The 21,560-nt window shown below is 38.6% G+C and overlaps 1 protein-coding gene across 5 annotated transcripts in view; it reads left to right on the plus strand.

Moving 5' to 3' along the window:
• The window catches only part of PBRM1 (polybromo 1), a 111,883-nt gene that overhangs the window by 39,820 nt on the left and 50,503 nt on the right, over positions 1-21,560 (plus strand). For 4 of the 5 annotated variants that reach the window (XM_077749739.1, XM_077749734.1, XM_077749747.1 and 1 more), the window contains exons 13-17: positions 1,377-1,518; positions 2,627-2,724; positions 10,880-11,156; positions 12,990-13,095; positions 17,302-17,944. In XM_077749739.1, the coding sequence (XP_077605865.1) occupies positions 1,377-1,518; positions 2,627-2,724; positions 10,880-11,156; positions 12,990-13,095; positions 17,302-17,944 (1,266 nt within the window). Of the gene's footprint in view, positions 1-1,376; positions 1,519-2,626; positions 2,725-4,833; positions 4,879-10,879; positions 11,157-12,989; positions 13,096-17,301; positions 17,945-21,560 lie in introns of all 5 variants that reach the window. The other variant, XM_077749765.1, reaches the window with a different exon arrangement.

A 21,560-nucleotide genomic window follows, 5' to 3' on the forward strand; every position in this document is an offset into this window, starting at 1 on the left:
CAGTGTGACTCCATATACCACTTTACACTGTGCCGGGGCTTGTCAGCCCCATCGTTTATTCCCCATTCTGCCCATTCTGCCCCTGCTATGCTTGATTAACATCAGTCTGATGAGTATCTGAGGATTTATTATAGATTGTCATTACACGTTTGAGTTCCATGTCTGTTCTTCGTGGGTGTTGAGAATACTCAGCACTTTACCCCTGGAGTCAGCCCAAGTAAGTCTGAGGCTATAATTTAAGATCTGGTGCTGGCTGCATAAGCTGGTACGGAGAACTGCATTTCTGTGTTGTCGTTTGCTTTACTCCAGAGATGTCCTCTAACACTCGTATCTTTTTAAGTGCACATGGAATCTGCACATAGATTGCAGGTGCTCCCATCAGAAGATTTCAGTCTATCCTAAGTGCATATAGTTAGGGCAGACTGACTCTTGACTTTGTATAAAATGTATAAAGGAGTTTATGAGAGTTCATATTAGCAGTAGCCATAGTGTCTGAGAGACATATCAGAATTCTTAAGACTTTTGGGGCGCCTGGGTGGCTCAGTTGGTTGAGCGACTGCGACTCAGGTCATGATGTCACAGCTTGTGAGTTTGGGCCCTGTGTCAGGCTCTGTGCTGACAGCTCAGAGCCTGGAGCCTTCTTCAGATTCTGTCTCTCCCTCTCTCTGCCCCTCCTCTGCTTGTGCTCTGTCTCTCTCTCTCGCTCTCTCTCTCTCAAAAATAAATATTAAGAAAAAATTTTTTAAAGAATTCTTAAGACTTTTAAGTAGAATAAATAAAAACCTCAATTTTAAGTCATCATAATTACTTACAAATGTTTGTATTGGAAGGGTAGTAGTGAGTGGACTCTGACATGTGTGCCTCTTATTTACCATCTTACAATATCTTCATTGTACATATGTGTATCCATCCCCCAGAGTTGCTCTTTAATGGTAATGCCAGTACTTTCTCTTTTCTTTAACCTTTTTATTTTCAGAAGTGGCTAGATCACCATGGTTCTTCATTAAGGTAGCTTAAAACCTCCTTGATTTTTTCCCCCCTCTTCTTGAGGTTTGAATGTTAGCCACTAACAGGGGTTTTCCATTAGGATTTTTGCTAGTTTATGTCCTTTGTAATTGACCACCTTGACACCCAGGTCCTCTTATTACTTCTACTGTTTCTTTCTTCTGGATTTTCAGGTAGACTGTCGTGCTGTCTAACTATGATGGTGCTTTTGCCTCCTTTCTGTATTGAAAGTGTCTTTACTAGGCCTCTAATTAGTGTCACTAGTAAAGAGGCCAGCTACTGCTTGTTAGGAGTTTTGAACTGGACTTTCAGTAAGGATGTTTCATCATTTTTGTAAAGGCAAATGGTAGCTTTGTGTTTGTCTTTCACAGAACAAAGCTAAAGAACCAAGAATATGAAACTTTAGATCATTTGGAGTGTGATCTGAATTTAATGTTTGAAAATGCCAAACGCTATAATGTTCCCAATTCAGCCATCTACAAACGAGTTCTAAAATTGCAGCAAGTCATGCAGGTATGACTCTTGGATTTGCTTAGCTGTGGTATGTATAACTGAGGTAACTTTGCAAACTATGAGGATATACTTTGAAGAGGTGTGGTTTCTCCCAGCAATATCACATCATTTATTTCAACCACAAGTCCTGCTGAGTATCTTTTTAGAGTTGTCAGGACCATGTAGAGTAAAAATACTAGTTTAGAGTGAGTTGCCTTTGTGGAAAGAGCAGGGATTTGTGCCTGGGGAGTAATTTTATAGTCCTCAGGAAGTTTCCTTCCAATCACAGATGATTTTCTATTATTTAGATTTTATTTCTTTGGTTCTAGACCTTGTTAAGGTAGGATTAGTCCTAGGGGAAAGGACATCTTAAAGCTAATTCATCATTGTACAGTGTCCATGAATTTATCAGATCCTTTCTGATGTGTATCTGGAGTCATGGGGCCCTTATGGGTTTTGAAACAGAAAGCATAGATATGAAATACAAATTGTGTCTATTGGTTTTGGGTAGAATGTTTCTGGAAAGAGAGTCTCAGAGCAAGGAAGCAACAAAAGCCATTTTAGATCACCTGTAGAATTTTCATTTTGTATAGTCAATACTGGCATAAATGCTTTGGATTTGAAGTATTTTCTTTCAGTACTCCATATGTATTCTCTAACTGCAGTGGTTAGACTTTCAGCTGTTTGGCAGAAGGTCTTTAAAAATGCATGTGTTGAAAAGTAGATCTTCTTTCACCTCTCACATTAAACTTTCTTCTTAGCCACACTGTTGCTTAAGAAGTCATGAGTACCAAAGACTGTCTTTGAATTGGCTTTACTTAAAATGGCCCCTGGGGCCAGATGCCCCTTCAACTTGCCTCAGTGCTTTTAATGTCAGTGCCCTTTGTAGTCTTGCATTTTAGCTAGTGTTGAGTCCTCGAACCTCCGGATCCATTTTTTAACCTACTTTTCTGTCATGCAGGCTTCTGCTAATTGGGTTATTGAAGATGTTTACAGACTCTAATTTTTTGTGTCCTACATGCAGTTGTGTTTTTCTAAGAGAATCTGAGATGTCTACCTCGTTAATATGCATATATTCCAGGAGTGTTCAGCAGGGTGAGCTTGACTTCCTGGATCTGCTCTGTTTCAGACAAAGAAAAAGGAGCTTGCCAGGAGGGATGACCTTGAGGATGGAGATAGCATGATCTCTTCAGCCACCTCTGATGCTGGTAGCGCCAAAAGAAAAAGGTACACATTCTTCTCACAGCTGGAGACACCTCCATTTCTATTATTTTATTTTTGAGAAGCGCAGAAAAATGTGTTTTTAAGCTATCAGGTATGAATTTTCTTATAAGCTTTAATTATTTAATAATACATCTTTTAGAATTTATTTGTAAATCTTATGATTAGCACTTTTGTTGGTCCAAGTACTGTACTGGTTTTAGATGATTGAGATAAAAATGGTGACTCCTTATGTAGCTTGGAAGAATATGTTCCTCTTTTTGCTGTCTGGGTCATTTTGTTTTAATGTGGCATTTCCAGAGTGCCACTTAAATGTAATTTAGGTAATCTCTACATGGTGAATTGCAAAGCATTCAGTACTATCACTGCAGTGAAGTATGTCACTCATACTCTTACATCTTCATTTTTCCTTACGAATCTGATCTTTATTTGCCATTTTAAGGATGTCAGATTGTAAACTACCAAGTCATAACTTCTTGTAGATCATAAAACGCTAAGCTAGATGTTTGGTTTTCTCCTCTTTCTAATCTTTCTCTGAACTTCCCTATCGCTTCCTTTCTCTCACGGGTTGTGTGGAAGGGCACCTCACTGTGAGATTCTGAAGCTGGACTCCATAAAAAATTATACAAGAACATCTCTTTTGTCTACGCCTCCCACACAGTTTCTCTGGCTTGATCTTTGTGGAACACCATATTCTCCCTCAGCCTTAACTGTTTCACCATCTCTGTAGCAGCAATCACCCCAGAGAGGACACCTTAAACAAGAAGTAAGCTAATCACTAACAGCAGGGACAGGTTCAAAGTTGAATGAAGAAATACTAGTAACTGTTGACACTGTTCTGTTCATGCACTAATAGATCCACTAAGATCAGAGGATTAAAAGAAGTGGTTTACAAGAGAAGCTATCCTGTCTTTTCCTCTTAGAAATAGCATTTGGGAAAATTGTGTTAGTTTTGAAAATAACTGCTGTGCTATGCCATGGGAACTAAATCGATTGGTGTGCCCTGAGATGTGAATCTCCTCCATTGCTGGCCTATGAATCTCATCCTTCCAAGTTCTTAATTCCTTGTTATACCAGGGACTACGGAGGAAAAATGTGAAACCAGATCAGAGACATCAAATCAAGAACATCTTTGAGTATAATTATATAACTCTACTACAGCATCACCTGTGTTTTCCAGATCAGTCACTCATCAAAGATAAAAACTTCTAAGGCAAAAGAAGGTAATGGAGGCAAAAGTGATGGTACAATTAGTGCCAACACTGAATGAAAAGAGAGATCTTAAACTAGCTGAGTGTTAAAAAAGCAGTTCCGAAGAAGCATTAGCCCAGGCCAGATCCTTAAAAAGTACCTCTGTCTCTCTGTGGCTTGTAGTTTGTGGGACAACCCAAGTACATCAAAGGAAAGTTATTACTCTAAAACCTCCCATAAAAACAGAAATAAGTATTATGTTGTTAAAATCATAAAAATCCCACTTCAGACAAAAAGTCTCCATGAGCGGGTTTCTTAGGAAGTGTTTTGAATAATAAGGTGAAAAGCACAAATAAGAAGAGCAAACACAAATCCTAGCTCAGGCAGTAAAAGAACATACCTGGTTTTAAAATCTAGTCATGAGTGGCCATTAAGAAGTTGAGAGAAGCAAGTCCTATACTCTGGACTGTGTGGCAAAGGAATAAACATAATGAGCCTTTTTGAAGGTAGTTAACGTTAAGAGGTTTTGCTAATGAGAAATAGACTTTTCCAAAATTCAGGCAAACATAGCTGTCTAATACTTGTCCACAGAAGTCAGGACCAGGTTTTCCAAGTACCACTCGACTTGACTCCTAAATATTGTGTATGACTCGATCTTTGCCTTATTTTTTTTAATATCGAAGAATCTGAGAACAATTAATACATGTTTTCTTCATTCTGGGAGTGCATTCTTCTCCCCCACCCCTTTGCCCAAGAATCTACCTGCTGTCTTCCAGGTTAAAATGTTCCAAGTATTCCTAATATCTTTTATCCTTTGGATTGAAGAATCCTCTTTTTTCTCAACCGTATTTGGTTTATACGTGATCCTCCGATGTTACTTGTTTTATTTCTCTTCACATGTAATGTTTGTTTCTGCTTTCCCAGGAACACTCTTGACAGTGAGATGTTGGGTCTCAGGAGGCTCTCCAGGTGTGCAGTCCTTTTTTATGCATAAACATATTTTTAAAAGTATAACTTTTGTGGCATGGTCAGTACTGAGTAGTGAAAAGTGAAGTCTTAAGCATGTGAAATGACAGTGTTTATTTGGGGGCCACTTTATTTTATGAATAAGAAAGCAGTATTGTTTAGAAGTATAGTTGGTAAAACCAATTCAGAATTAGTCTAGATAGTTTGGAAGCCTTCCTTTGTTGCTAGCTTTGCCAGGGGCAGCAAGCCCCCTCACAACTCGTTGTGCTTGTGCTTGTGCAGCAGAAGGCCGAGGCCGGGAATACAGTGGCAGCGTCAGTATCCAGAGGCTGGCGGATGCTGATTCCCTTTCAGGGATGTCTTCTTACAGATTGAGGGGTGGTGGAAGGATCAAAATCAATGTTGATAATCTGGGCGATGTTAGCCTGTGTTGGCATCTGTGCATTTGGGTTAGTGCTTCTCAAGCATGAATACATTTCCTCAGTCTCTGATCTTGCCCATGTTTTGTTTCTTTGAAAGCATCCATTCTTTTGCATGTTTCTTATGATTTGGAAAACAGCCTGCAAGTTGCCATTTTATAGTCCCAGTGATCATTGTGTGGTGCTTTTATTTTCACCTTAGCCTTCTGGCATTCCTGGAGTGTCCATTGCTTGCAGAACACCAGACTCTGCTCTTCCAGGCCATGAAGGAAAACGGTTAGGCATCATCTCTACCTGCCGGGAACTTACTGGCCAGGAGAAGAGGCAGGTTGAAAACAAATGAAATTATGTGGGAACAGTGTAAGAAAATAATTGCACAAGGTACACAATTGTGTAGTTCTATAGAACTACATGAATGATTGCCCAGGTAGCTCTAGGAAATATGATTTCCCTATTGTGCTTAAGAAAAGGTTTCTTAAATCATAAATTTAAGGAAAAGACCATTGGTTGTTATTTCTCTTATATCATTCATAGTGTATGGCACTAGCTCTGGATAGTAGTAGAAATAGAAACATGGGGCATCATGGAGTAGTATCATACTCCCGAGCTCTAGAACTTAACTGCCCAAGTTCAAATCCTAGTTATTCTAATTAGCTTTGTGATCTGAGCCTCACCTCAATTTCCTCATCTAAAAATGGAGTTGATAACTATACCTACATAAGATAGTTGTGAGGACCTAACTGGTTAGTGTGTTTGAAGCCCTTAGAACTGGGCCTAGATGCAATAGTACTCCATCAGTGTAACTGTGATTATTTTCTGGGAGTATTTCCTGCGACATTAAGATTAGGTAGACTTCATTTTGTGTTTAGGCCAGTGTCTAGCCCGGGAAACTCATTAGAAAAGGTTTATTATTTATTAAAAGGTTTTAGCTATTAAAAGATTTTATTCCTTAAAGATTTGAAGATGCAGTAAATGTAGCACACCTTGTAAAGGAGAGAACCTTTGAGTTTACTTACCTTAACAGCAGACATCACTGAACCTCTAGGACCAGGATGTTAAATGCTGGTAGACCTGGAAGCCTACGAGGGTAGAGAGGCTCTTGGTAAGTGCTGACTTTTGAGAAAGGGAGCAACATCATAAAAGCAGCCTAGTCTCCGTTCTCATTGCTCACTTTATGCCCTTAGGTACTTGCTTGATTTCTCTAATTCTCCAGTTTTCCATCTGCAAAGTTGGGATTATAAGTGTACCTGGTTCTTAGAGTTTGAGGATTAAATGTGAGTGCACGTATAGTGCTTATTAGCACAGTCCCTGGCACATGGTAGAAGTGTTGACTGTAACTATAAATGGGAATTTTGTGTGTTTCTATGCAAATATGAATACATATAATAATAACTTCAGAGGAAGAATACCATTAAGGACATTTGAGGAAGTAGTCAGGCGCAGAGTATGAGGGTAAGGACTAACACTGAGGCATGAAAAACTGAAAGGCAAGATCAGACCCAGAAGGGCTTTGGAGACCCTCTAAAACTTGGAGATAAACTAAGAGAAGCAAAAGGTGACAGTGATTACAGTGTTTGAGGCTGGGTTGGGAGTCAGGGGGATGTGATAGTGGTGGCCCTGGAAAATCAGATTCAGAACAGAGCTTCTAATCTTTGAGCAAATTAGAAAAAACACTCATTTCTCAAGACACTTTCATTTGTTAGAAAATTGCTATAATAGAATGATTTTGTTACCACAGAACCCTTTATGGCCCGTCTCCTGTAAAATTCTAGAACTGCGTATTTATTACAACAATGTCTGTTATCTGAATTGGCATCCCCTTAAGTGTGGCATTCTTAAGTGCACAATGATAAACAGCTCTGGATTTGAACTCCCTTGAGATATAGTTTACTTCACTGTGTTCAAAGATACTGATTAAAAAAAGAATGAGTATGCCAGTTACAAGGTCTGAGATTTATGCACCTTTCCCAAAACGGGGAGAAGTAAAACAACTATTTACAGTTAGTGGTCTGCGAGAGGCAGTAAGCCACTTGGAGGGGTTCTAAGAAGAATCTGAAAAGCAAAGTAACATCGAAAACAGTGAACAGAAATACGAATTAGGGGAATATGGTATCTGTCTTTTGTAATATATAGTTTACTCCTTTCAGAAAGTACCTAAAGTTACTTTCAAAAGTCATGCATGTAATGAAGTTCAGCATCCATATTGGAAAGAGATAAAACAAATACACCCAAGCTAAAGCAGTTACTATAGAATATGAAATTTAGCTCTTGAGTTTTTCCTGGAAGCCAGATTAAAACTAATGTGCCAGTAGTTCTCAATCACAGAGGCACTATAAGGATCCAGAAAAATGTCAACAAAATAACAAAACTGGGTTTGTTCAGACAAGATTATAAGTGGCCGTAATAACAAAAGTTTTGCTTGCCTTTGGGGATGAAAACCAGTTACACATCACTCTCTTAAAGAGTGAATGATACAAATGGGAAAAGGATACTATTGGTAATAAAAGTCCTAAAGCAGTACATTTTAGTTATTAGAGCAGTCTCTTACATAAATTCACATTTCACGTTTTGAATATATATATTTTTAATGTTTGTTCTTTTTTATATTTGAGAGAGAGAAAGAGACAGAACACATCGGGGAGGTGGGGGTGGGGTGGAGAGGGAGGGAGACACAGAATCCAAAGCAGGCTTCAGTCTCTGAGCTGTCAGGACAGAGCCTGACACAGGGCTTGAACTCACAAACTGTGAGATCATGAACTGAATTGCAGTTGGATATTTAACCAACTGAGCCACCCAGGTGCCCCAGATTTCATGTTTTGGATATGTCCCATTTAAAGCTCCCTGATGTCAGAGTTATCCCACTTACCATTCTTTTATTTTGTTGACCCTAAAATCCAGTTAAAAGCTTTCCCTCCTCTTCAAAAACTTAATGAAAATCTGCCCTAGATCCACTGTCAGTATTTGTAGCTTCATATAGAAAAGTCCACTGGTAATTGGGAGTGGTGGACTGGAATTAGGAAGGGAAGGGAGCTTACCTGGACTAAGTAAGGAACCTGGAATTGTTGTGTGTGGTATTCCTGGAATGAGGAGTGATTTCATTTTGAGTTGATTATTGAAGACATTTTTTAAGCTTGGTTTCAAAATGGGATTTCTGTGGATGGAACTGGAAGGTATTATGCTAAGTGAAATAAGTCAGTCAGAGAAAGACATATATCATATGTTTTCACTTATATGTGGATCTTGAGAAACTTAACAGAAGACTGTGGGGGAACGGAAGGGGAAAAAAGAGTTACAAACAGAGAGGGAAGGAGGCAAACCATAAGAGGCTCTTAAATACAGAGAACAAACTGAGGGTGGATGAGGGAGTGAGGGAGAAGGGGAAAATGGGTGATGGGCATTGAGGAGGGCACTTGTTGGGATGAGCACTGGGTGTTGTATATAAACGATGAACCACAGGAATCTACCACAAAACCAAGAGCACACTTTACACACTGTATGCTAGCCAATCTGACAATAAATTATATTTTAAAAAGGGAAAGAAAAAAAAAGAAAACAGACAAAAAACAAACTGGGATTTCTGGGTCTTCATTTTGAAGTTCTACCCCCCACAAGTGAGACCTGAAGAAACCATAACTATCTTTAGTAGTTCTAAGCGTAGATTTCTTTGATTACAGATTGAGATTCTGAAATTTTTCTTTAGAATCTTCCTGAAGGTTAATGTCATCTGTATTCTAATCTCTGCCCAGATGTGGAGCTCTGTGGTTTTGGAGCTCTGTCCCAAATTCCCCTTCCATTCTCTGCTTGCTAGAGTCCTGGACTAAGAGGACTCTTGTTCTCACATCATTGCCTCAGATGTCTCTTCAGGGAAGTAATTCCCACTGTATGAAACTTCTGACATATCTAACAATTGCTTATGTGATACAGAGATACAAAAGTACCAAGAAGGGAAAACAGCAGAAATGATCCCAAGGCCACTCCAGATTACCCAAGGGAAATGAGCAATCTGAGTGAAGACACAGGAAACATGTCCTTTTCCCTTCCTAACTGACCACTTTCAGGCTGTCTTAGCTCCATGATGCTTGGAAGATAGGCATTTTTGCAACATTTTATTATTGATTTTTATTTCATTTCTGACACATTTTATTTTTTTTAAGTTTATTTATTTTGAGAGAGACAGATATAGCATGAGTGGGGGAGTGGCAGAGAGAGAGAATCCCAAGCAGGCTCCATGCTGCCAGTGCAGAGCCCGAGGCAGGGCTTGAATCCATGAAGCTGCGAGGTCATGACCTGAGCCAAAACCAAGGCGACTGAGCCACCCAAGCGCACCTCATTCCTGACACATTTTAAAAGCTTGGAGGAGAAAATATCTGGCCTTTGGCCTCATAATGAGGCAGGAGTAGAGTGAGTCACTGAACTGGGAGACCCATTTGGCCACGTTGTTTTCTTCAGAAATGAACTTCCTTCTATTTATAAGACAGGAAACAGATACAAAATATTTATCTCTAAGTACTACATTATATCACCTTATAAGTGTTTGTTGAATAGGAATTCAGTCATAAATCGTTTCTTTTTATTACCTACCTGAGTGTTCATCTTGAGCCTGCTGGTTTGAGTCTCACTAGAATTTATCAGTGTCCTGAAAACATACACATAGTGGGACAGAAATCATGCTGGAAGATCATCTCTTCTAATAATTCACTGGACCACTCACCTTGGACAAGTCATTTAGCCTCTCAGAGCCAGTTTCCTCAACAGTTGAGAAACAGCCTGTCCTCTTGGGCTCCTTTTTAACTCAGGTTCGAATCTGTGGTTCCTTGACTTTGTTCCACACTACACATATTTGTTGCTTCGTATCACATCTCACTGGGAGAACCTGGAGAACAAGACAAGGATTCACATTCTAGATGAAAATTTTCCCAAGAGCTCAGGTGAACCACCAAGCATTTATTCCTTAGGTGAAATTGGGACATTGGATGATGACAGAGCTGGAGGGAGCAGGGACTAACGGAGGCAGGATCGATGCGGGAGACCGCTGTGTGCATTGTAGAGACTCTGGTCTTGCAGATAGCCTCTCTTTGTTTTCTGGTAACCAGGATATGCAGGTGCTGAGTGGTTGTCTTAAGAGATGGGGTATTCTCTGTGTGGGTGTTTGGTTTTGTTGTTTTGAAGTGAGGACTGTTAGTAACAGCAGGGAATCAGTAGCTTTATTCCACTTTTGCTGTGTTCTTAAAAACAAAATGTATTATTTCAACTGATAATAGAATTTCATTTTCTTTGGATGTTAGAGAAGGCTTTTTATTTTTTTAAGCATTGTATTTCATAAATATTCTAAACAGGTTTGTCTGGTGTTCATTGGCTGCTCCTGCCAGAGTCACTATGTTTTAATTTTAACTATTTGGAAATTCTCCTAATATTTGCTTATAGCTTCCAGCATGTTTACTGTGTTTGTGGCATATGTAATCAATAAGTTATAATCATTATAAAGCACCTTCCCACAAGTTTAGTTTGTTTCATTTCATATTCATCCCTGTGTAAAGAAAACTGAACCTCTTTTCATTTCTCCCCTTTTCTACCTCCCCCAACAGTAAAAAGAACATAAGAAAGCAGCGAATGAAAATATTATTCAATGTTGTTCTTGAAGCTCGTGAGCCAGGTTCAGGCAGAAGACTTTGTGATCTGTTTATGGTTAAACCATCCAAAAAGGACTATCCTGATTATTATAAAATCATATTGGAGCCAATGGACTTGAAAATAATTGAGCATAACATCCGCAATGACAAATATGCAGGGGAAGAGGGAATGATAGAAGACATGAAGCTGATGTTCCGGAATGCCAGGCATTACAATGAGGAGGGCTCCCAGGTAAAAATGTGTAGGAATCCTGCAGGAGGCACATTTTCTTTTGGGTGCTGGTAGAGTAATAACATTTTGAGAGACCAGATATGGAGGCCTCACTCAGGTTACTCCTCTCAATGACTAGCTCAATATTTTGTCTTTTCTTAATTGTTTAAAATGGGAGACAGTACATTGTATAGGTTAAAAGTTTATACTCTGTAATTTGACATCCCAGATTTGAATTCTGCTCTGCCAAATTTTGTGAAAGTAACTTATCTTTTCTGAGCCTCATTTCCCTCGTCTGTGCAGTGGAGATAATAATAGTACTTGCAACACGGTTATCGTAGGATTTAAATAAGAGAATGTACACAGAGCATATAGCATGTTGCCTGGTGTTTAAATAAGCACTCAAATGAAAACCAATGACATTAAAATCTTTCCTCATTATTACTACCCTTAACGTACTTCTCCAGGGATAGTGCACAAAATGGTATAGTCATATAAGAATCAGGATATATATTCATAAATATAGCTTTACATCATTGATTTTGTTATGAAGCATCTTGATTTTCAGTTCTGTATCAGTATAATTATGATATATTTTTCTTTTGCTTTTTTTTAAAATTTCATATTCTCTATTGACTTTATTTTTTATTGAAGTATATTTGACATGTAACAGTATATTAGTTTCAAGTGTACAACATAGTGATTTTATATTTGTATATATTGCCATGTGATCACAGTAAGTCTCGTTAATGTTTGTCATCATGCATAGTTACAAAATTTTCTTCTTGTGAAAGCTTTTAAGATCTACTCTCTTAGCAGCTTTCAGTTTTAATAACTAGTCACCATGCTGTACACTATATCTTATTTTCTAACTAGAAGTTTGTGCTTTTGACCCCCTTCATCCATTTTACCTATCCCAACCCCTCTCTCTGGCAACCACTGATCTGTTCTGTATGACCTTGGGGTTTGGGGGGGATTTTTTGTTTGTTTAGAATCTACATATATGTGAGATGATACGGTGTTTGTCTTTGACTTATTTCAACTAGTATAATGCCCTCAGGGTTCATCCACATTGTCACAAAGGACAAGATTTCATTTTTTTTAATAGCTGAATAATATTCTCCCTCTCCCTCTCCATGCGTGTGTGTGTGTTTTCTTTATCCATTCATCTATTGATGGACACATAGTTTGCTTCAATATCTTGGTTATGGTAAATAATGCTGCACTGAACATGGATGAGAGTGCATATACTTTTTCAAATTTCCTTTATCTACGTTAAATCTCCCAGAAATAAAATAACTTTAAAATCATGTATTTCCTTTCCTTTGCTATCGCAAAATAAACTAGACATTGAAGGTACTTGTGATCAAACTCCCTAATATAGGGGTTTACACTCTCCTTAGTATCAGTGGCTACTGTGCCACTTGTCTGCCACTGATCGAGAAAAAACCCACCTTTAAGAGAAGTAGCCAAAGAAGAGAGAGCATTTATAATTTTTAACTCCATTGAGCTAAGTCAGCTACCTTGAGGGTCCAGTGGTAGAGAGATTTATAGAAAAAGCAACACACATAAATATGTTTTAGAAGTTCTATAAAAACTTGCAGTGATTCTTACTGAAGCTGCAGCATGCATGTCTGGACATTAGAATCACCTGGAAAGCTTAAACAACAAACCATTTGAGGCGGAGGCCCACCCTTCAAAGATGTAATTTTGTTGCTCTGTAGTGATCTCAAGCTTTATTTCTTTAGTTCTCAACTATGCCAACCTGTGTCTTTAAAGTTCTTTATAGATGAGTGTTATACTTCAATAGAACATTTTTTAGAAAATAATTTTAAATATATTTATGGAATGTAGGTGTACAACGATGCTCACATCCTGGAGAAGTTACTCAAGGATAAAAGGAAAGAGCTGGGCCCGTTACCTGATGATGATGACATGGCTTCTCCCAAACTCAAGCTGAGTAAGGCAGACTCACACTTGTTATTCAGTTTAGTCTGTGAAAGATAGATCACTGATTTACCAAAAATAATACTTAATTGATTGGTGAATATGTTTGGACTTAAACTCTAGCATGGAGTTTCTTCTGTTCCTCTTAAGCACTCTCTTCTATATTTTAAGTAGTTAAAATGTGAAAAGCATGTGGAGAATAGTATATAATGTCAGAGGTTTTGTTTACTTTCTTAAATGCTGTGGACATTTTGTAAATATTAAGTGGTAAGAATAAATACTTTTCCCACATACTATGCCTGCAAGAGTGTAGTAGATTTGGTATTTTATATGTTTGTTTGTTTGCTGATTACTAGAATTAAATGAATCTCGGCAGCAAATCCTAGATAGAATTTGAAGTGTTAGATTCTCAGCCACTGCAGTTGCCTTGGTGATTTTATTAAAACTGTGAGGGGAGAGGGGCTCCTGGGTGGCTCAGTCAGTTAAGCATCTGACTTCCACTCAGGTCATGATCTCGTGGTTTGGGAATTCAAGTCCCGCATCAGGCTCTGCGCTGACAGCTCAGAGCCTGGAGCGTGCTTCAGATTCTGTATCTCCCTCTCTCTCTGTTCCTCCCCCGTGCTTGCTCGTTCTCCCTCTCCCACTCTCTCTCCCCCCCCTTTCTCCACCCCTCTCCCAAAAATAAATAAATGTTAAAGAAATTAAAAACAAAACAAAACTGAGGAGAGAAAAGACAACAAAAGCAGTTAATAGCATTGGGCTAAACAAGAGGTTTCTGCCTTATTAACAATATGTAAATAAAATAAATACCACTATGATAATGGTGTTGTCAGATATTCTTTGGAAGTATATTTGCTGAAAGAGGAAAAACAAACAGACCTTGCTTTTTTATATGAAGAGTATTATAATAGTTTTAAGTATGACTTATTGCTAAGTGATGATTCCTTCATATTAAGGGATTTATCTTTTTTTTTATTTTTTTATAGTTTATTTATTTTTGAGACAGACACAGAGCATGAGCAAGGGAGGGACAGAGAGAGAGGAAGATACAGAGTCTGAAGCAGGCTCCAGGCTCTGAGCTGTTAGCACAGACCCTGGCGCGGGGCTCGAACCCACAAACCGTGAGATCATGACCTGAGCCGAAGCCAACGCTCAACCGACTGAGCCACCCAGACGCCCCAAGGGATTTATCTTTTTATGGAATTGAAAAAGCATGCAGTTTTGCAGAAATGAAAACCTTTGTTTTGCTTTTTAGGGACACAGTGCCTTTTCAAAATAGAATTAATTCTGGAAAGCACCAGGCTGGCTCTGTGGAGCAGGTGACTCTTGATCTTGGGGGCATGAGTTCAAGCCCCACATTGGGTATAGAGATTACTTTTAAAAATTAAGAGGCACCTGGGTGGCTCAGTCAGTTAAGCATCTGACTCTTGATTTTGGTTCAGGTCATGATTTCACGGCTCAGATCAAGCCCCATATTGGGCTCTCCACTGACAGAGCAGAGTCTACTGGGGATTATCTCTCTCCCTCTCTTTCTGCCCCTCCCCCCTAAATAGGTAGGTAGGTAGGTAGATAGTAAAATTTTTAAGAGTTAAAAAAAAAGAAGTAATTCCATAAGTTGAGTTAGAAAATGGTAGATAATTTAACAGTAAATACACACATACTTTTTTTTAAATTTCAGGGAAAGGAAATTTTAATGTATAATGGTGATTTCCTTTTCATTTCTCTGTTTTGTATTATGAAAAATTTCAAACATCAACAAATATGAAGAGTGGTACCATTACTCTGCATTTATCAAGATTGTTCCTGGGGCACCTGAGTGGCTCAGTCGGTTGAGCATTTGACTTTAGCTCAAGTCATGATCTTGCGGTTCATGAGTTCAAAGCCCCATGTCGGGCTCTATGCTGGCAGCTCAGAGCCTGGGGCCTGCTTCAGTATCTGTGTCTCCCTCTCTCTCTGCCACTCTCCTGCTCGTGCTCTCTCTCAAAAAAAAACAGTGTCTTGCTTTTTCCTATATCCACTTTTCTCTCTCTCGTTTTTTTTAAGCTTTCTTTTTTATGTTTCTTATTTATTTCTGAGAGAGGGACAGTGTGAACAGGGGAGGGTCAGAGAGAGAGGGAGAGACAGAATCTGAAGCAGGCTCCAGGCTCTAAGCTGGCTGTCAGCACAGAGCCCAAGGCGGGGCTCAAACCCACGAACCGTGACCTGAGCCGAAGTTGGACACTTAACCAACTGATCCACCCAGGCACCCCTCTCGTTTTTTTGTTCTAAGTTATTTTAAAGGAAATTCAGTCATGTTACTTCATTTCTACATAATTCAGTATGTATCTCTAAAATTTGCAGATATTTTCTTAAATAACCATGAAATCATTGCATCTAACACAACTAACCATTTCTTGGTTTCATCTAATACCTGACAAATTTTCAAATTTTACTGATTGTCTCACAAATGTATTTTTACAGTTGGTTTCTTCAAATCAGGACCTAATTAAGTTCTTTATATTCTATTTGATCATTAAATCTTCAGATCATAATCTAGAGCAAACCCCTCCTTTTATTTATCGTCAAGGCTTTGACTCCAAAAACCAGATCACTTTCTTGTACACTTTCAAGTTCTGGATTAATCACTTCACTTCTTTGTGATAGCAACTAACTTTTCCCTTTATTCCTCTCATTTCTTAAAAACATTTACTCCAGAGATTAGATTAAGTTTCAGCTCAGCAAGGATGCTACATAATAGGTTTTCTATACTTAACATTGCATCACAGCTTGGAGCAGTGTCTGGTTGAGGTAGAATCTAAATAAAGTCCTCATACTGCATTTGATTGATACTTCTTCTGACCCATAAATTCCCCTCCCACCTTTCTTTTTTTGCCTTCCAGTTTATTTGTTGAAGAAATTGGGATTGTATGTAACTTCCCAGAGTCTGTGTTTTGCTAATTGCATTCCTTTGCTATAGTTTAACATGTTTTAATTCCTTGACATTTCCTCTAAATTGGTAGTTGGAGCAAGAGGCTTGATCAGATTTAAATTAGATTTGATCCTCGTCTCCTTATTTTGGTACAGAAACCAACTTCACAGGTGGTATATGGTCTTTCACTGGGGGGTCGTGTAACAGCTGGTTGTTTCTCCCATGTGTTAACAGCTATTGATGCTGACTAGCTTAATACATTAAAGAGGGATAAAATAGCAATAGTGTGATTTTATCATTCCTTGCTCATTTACCAACTGGAGTACTTCTGCATAGAGAGTTTGCCTCAACCAGTATTTGTTTACCCAGTGGTAGTTTTTTTTGTCTTGTTTTGTTTTGTTGGTTTTTGGTTTTCTCTTTTAAAAGGATAAAAGATAGATTCCCTCCTCCTTTACTAGTTTTCAAAATAATGCATTGATTTCCCAGCATCCTCCAACATTTACCTAGTTTGTTTGTTCATTTTTATATATCATTTAGAACTACTAAACTTAGACATGTAGCTGGGTTTTAACCCATTACAGCTGCCCTTATTGATGTTCCTGTGGTCGCAAGCTGGCTGTTGTGTTCTTTTGACATGACCATAGTGTGGAGGCAGTGATAGATTCTTTACCATCTCATGTTTCAAGTTACATGAGATTCATCTTATGCCAACTGGGCATCTGCCGTTTGTTGAAGAGCTACTGGTGTACGTATTGGAAATACTTATTTCAAAAATAGTCAAAACTACATGGGGTTATGCTGCTACCAGATTGGTCATTGTTTCTACGACTTTCAGTGGACAGAGAGAAGACATTTTGTGTTTGTTTTATATTTAAAGATAAAATACATCATACTGATGCTCTTATACAAATACATGTACTGATGCCTTTAACAGAGCTTTATGGCTATAAGATTTTTATGCAGTATTCTGTTTTAACATCTATATCTTTTTTCCTACTGTGATAAAAATCTCAGTTCTCAAGGATACTATAGTGGTGGAATTAGAATGCCACATAGATATTCATTTGCTTTATTCTACCTTATTCACAACTGTCTCAACATGGTAGTGCTTACTCTCTCACTAAAAATGATTACTGAGAACAGTTTAAATTTTTTTCCAGTTTTTTTCATTGTCCCTATGATATACATTAAACTGCGTTTTATGAACCATTTGTAGTAGTCCCTTTGTTATGGGAATGCTTTACCAGCTGTATACAAATTTGGGTTCATTTATTTCATTTTACCCATTTAACATTAAATCTCTTCCTTTAGGTAGGAAGAGTGGCATCTCTCCTAAAAAATCAAAATACATGACTCCAATGCAACAGAAACTAAATGAAGTCTATGAAGCCGTAAAGAACTATACTGATAAGAGGGGTCGCCGCCTCAGTGCCATATTTCTGAGGCTTCCGTCTAGATCCGAGCTGCCTGACTACTATCTGACCATTAAAAAGCCCATGGACATGGAAAAAATTCGAAGTCACATGATGGCAAATAAATACCAAGATATAGACTCCATGGTTGAGGACTTCGTCATGATGTTTAACAATGCCTGTACATACAATGAGCCTGAGTCTTTGATCTATAAAGATGCTCTTGTCCTGCACAAAGTCCTGCTTGAAACTCGGAGAGACCTGGAGGGAGATGAGGACTCTCATGTCCCAAATGTGACCTTGCTGATTCAAGAGCTTATCCACAATCTTTTTGTGTCGGTCATGAGTCATCAGGATGATGAGGGAAGATGCTACAGTGATTCCTTAGCAGAAATTCCTGCTGTGGATCCCAACTTTCCAAACAAACCTCCTCTTACTTTTGACATAATTAGAAAGAATGTTGAAAATAATCGCTACCGGCGGCTCGATTTATTTCAAGAGCATATGTTTGAAGTCTTAGAAAGGGCGAGAAGGATGAATCGGTAGGTTTTCAAAGCTATTTCTTTTTGAGAAGGTGTGATATTTAATGCAAAACAAAAGAAAATTCTGCTTTGATATACTATTTCAGTTTAGGTGCATGATTCCAGTTGGTAGGATGCTGTTTTGAATTGTAATTTGCCACAACTTGTAGAGAGATGCAGGGGAGAGAAGTCACAGTACTCAGTCATCGAGGTCAGGACCAGTGAGAAGGAATGGAGCACAGAGTTGAAGATCTGTTGAAATGCATAAACTCTTAAAATATAGCCTTTCACAGAACACGTTTTTAAAGGATAAAATACTTATAAAATGAAACAGTATTGTGATTTTTTTTAAACTTTGAGTTCAACCAGAGCGTGCTTGAAGTAAACAAAAATAGCCCTTAAGTTCTTGATCTGAGGTTAGACTGATTTAAATTTATAACCATTTTCCTTTCCTAAAAGGGTGGCTTCTTTTTTTTTTTAATCTCAGATTTCTCACTTTTAAATCCCCTTTGCAGCATTAAAAGCACTGCAAGAAGCAGTTAAGTTTAATTTTCCATAAAACTTGTATTCCCTTTTAATTTTGATCTACAGTATATCTTTGCCACATAACACTGGTACAATCAGTTATTAAAACAACTTTAGTTCAGTGTTACAGTGTGTCTTCTGGTTGCTCTTAGAGTCACTTGGGGAAATATAAAAAGCTAAAGATACAAACCTTTCTGGAGCTTATAGTGTACCATGCTGAAAGGAGACTTTTAGGCTTTGGGTATGAAGCAATTCTAGCTGGGGAATCTGGTGAAGCCTGCATTTTTTCTGGATTTTGAAAGAAAAATTAGTAATAAGGTTTGCTCTTCCCATTAAGCATCTGCTCTTTGTAAAGCACCGTGCTAAACACTTTATGTAGATAATCTCTAACCCTTATAGCCACTCTAGATGATAATCTTCCCACTTTGCATATGAAGAAATGGTGCCTAAACTTACAGAAGTAAGTTGCCACAAGTCACACAACTAGTAAGTGGCTCATCTTATTCCCCACCACAGAGCCAGTCACCAAGACACTAGTCATGGAGCCCAACCATGGATGATAAGGCTTGTGCTCTGTGCTCTAAGAGCTTGAAGTCTGACAGTTGGGATAGGTCCTATGCTTGGAGGAAAATGATTCCAGGCATGAGACAACATATAACAACTTGATAGGTAGTAAAGATGGTGGAGTAGAAAGTCTGCACTGGAGCCTTTCTAAAAAAGACATGAGGCATCAGGGAAGAATGGTGGAATGGGTGGGATGCAGATAAGGCAAGTGGTTTGAGGAAAGGCATAGGGTTAGAAAACTAATGTGTTCAAGAGATGGGTAAAGTTGAGGTCAGATTGGAGAGTACCTTGAGTGATGACACAGTTAGGAAATGGCCCTCATTGTTCAACAGTGGAAATACAAATGAAGAGAAAGATGGGGAGACATCTTGCAGTCAAAATTTGCATTCATTATTTTCATTTATTCAACAAATGTTAATTGAGTGGGCTACTAGTTATAAGTAGATACATAGGATATACCAGTGGACAAAACAGACAAATCCTGCTTTCATGGAGCTTAGACTTCATGTTTATTCTCATTTTTTTTAAATAGTTTTTTTTTTTTAGAAAGGAATTTTTTTTTTTAATTTCTTAGGTCTTTATTTTATTTTGAGAGACAGAGTGCGAGCAGGGGAGGGGCAGAGAAAGGGAGACACAGAATCTGAAGCAGGCTTCAGGCTCTGAGCTGTCAGCACAGAGCCCGATGCAGGGCTCAAACCCACAGACTGTGAGGTCATCACCTGAGCTGAAGTCGGACGCTTAACCAACTGAGCCACCCAGGTGCCCCAAATAGTTCTCAAGTCTAAAGTCACTCCTCTCCTCCACCTCTGCCCCATCTCCATTACATCTTGGGGTTAGTTCTGTGAGTATTCTAAAAGTGCATTTGTCTCTTAAATCATTAGCAGCTTTGTGTATCTTATATAGATGTGACAATTTCAAGAAATAAGCAGATTTGTATCTCTAGGAAATGAGCTCTTTTCATTTTCCCATTGTTGACATGATTAATAATTTGCTTTTGAGGCCTGAGAAGTAGAGTCTAGGGTACATTATTTACATGAGATAATGAGGAATTTCACTCTTGTGCCCAGAGCATTGCAAAACATAAGGGAGGCCATTTTTTATCTTTGTGAATAAAGCTCATATTATGACTGCTTACAGTACTTAAGGGTAACCCCATGCTGCTGAGGTGGAGATGCATCAGTTTAGTTGAATGATATAAACCATCATTTTATCTACTTTGCCAGTAATGAAGATAGACATCTTAGGGGTGCCTGTTGGCTCAGTTAGTTAAGCATCCAACTTAGGTTCAGGTCATGATCTCACAGTTGGTGAGTTTGAGCCCCACTCTGCTGTCAGCGCAGAGTCTGCTTCAGATTCTCTATCTCCCTCTCTCTCTGCCCCTTCCCCATGCACGTCATTTATCAAAGATAAATAAAGTCATTTTTTTTAATGTTTTATTTGTTTCTGAGAGAGAGAGAGAGACAGTGTGAGCAGGGGAGGGTCAGAGAGAGAGGGAGACACAGAATCTAAAGCAGGCTCCAGGCTCTGAGCTGTCAGCACAGAGCCTGACGCGGGGCTCGAACCCATGGACCGTGAGATCATGACCTGAGCCGAAGTCAGACACTTAACCAACTGAGCCACTCAGGTGCACCAATAAAAGCATTTTTTAAAAATAACATCTCAGAAACACTAAGTTCATGAATTTAATGAAGTCCATATGCACTAGATTTCCATGTTGATATCCAACAGTGTTCATGCTTCTTCACACTCACCCCTACCCACCACTACTAGTCAGTATCACCTAGGACTTTACACCCTGAAATGGAAGGAGTCTGAAAAATGAGGCATAGAGAAGTTCATTCAGAGGACAGTGGTTTGCCCATCAGCAGTACTTTGTAACAGCACAGCGCTGACTCATGCCAGTTAGCTGCTGGCTTCCCTAATGTGTTGGCAGTATTCCTGAAGTAAGTTCTCTGACTACCTTAGAGGGGCTTGGGAAGACCAGGAAAAGGGAAGCAGTAAGAGCTTCCTATACTCTTAATTATTTCATTCTACTGAATGTCTGCCTTACAAATAAAGATTACATACCAGTAAGGGAATAAGAGTTCTTTCTTTTGCCTCTTGAGTTTTTGTTCTTGTGCGTACAGGGAAGACTGAGCCTCTTAGATTAATAGATTCTTCATACTTTGTTTAAATAAAACAGGAAAGATCTGTCAGATGTTTAATGGCTGTGTACAGAACTTCCCTTACTAGACAGCATGACATGATGGAATTAAGAATCTCGCCTTTCAGTGTAACAGGGATTATCAAAGATGCATTTTCACTTTTAATTTTATACTTAAAATTGTAAGCTATTATAAAATAAATTTTAATGTCAAGTGAAGAGTCCTTCAGACATATCTTCAGAAAACAGGCATCAAAGTATCATAGGACTTTCTTCCTTTGACCAGTTTTTGTATTGCTTTCCAACAAGTGTTAGTATTTCTGTAATTTGAAAGGATCTTTAAAACCTTTCCAGAAACATTCATTTAAGTTGTTGTTGGCAATGTTTTTAGAGTGTTTGCCAGTT

Source organism: Crocuta crocuta, unplaced genomic scaffold (genome assembly GCF_008692635.1).
Source record: "Crocuta crocuta isolate KB4526 unplaced genomic scaffold, BGI_CrCroc_1.0 scaffold463, whole genome shotgun sequence".
NCBI lineage: Eukaryota > Metazoa > Chordata > Mammalia > Carnivora > Hyaenidae > Crocuta > Crocuta crocuta.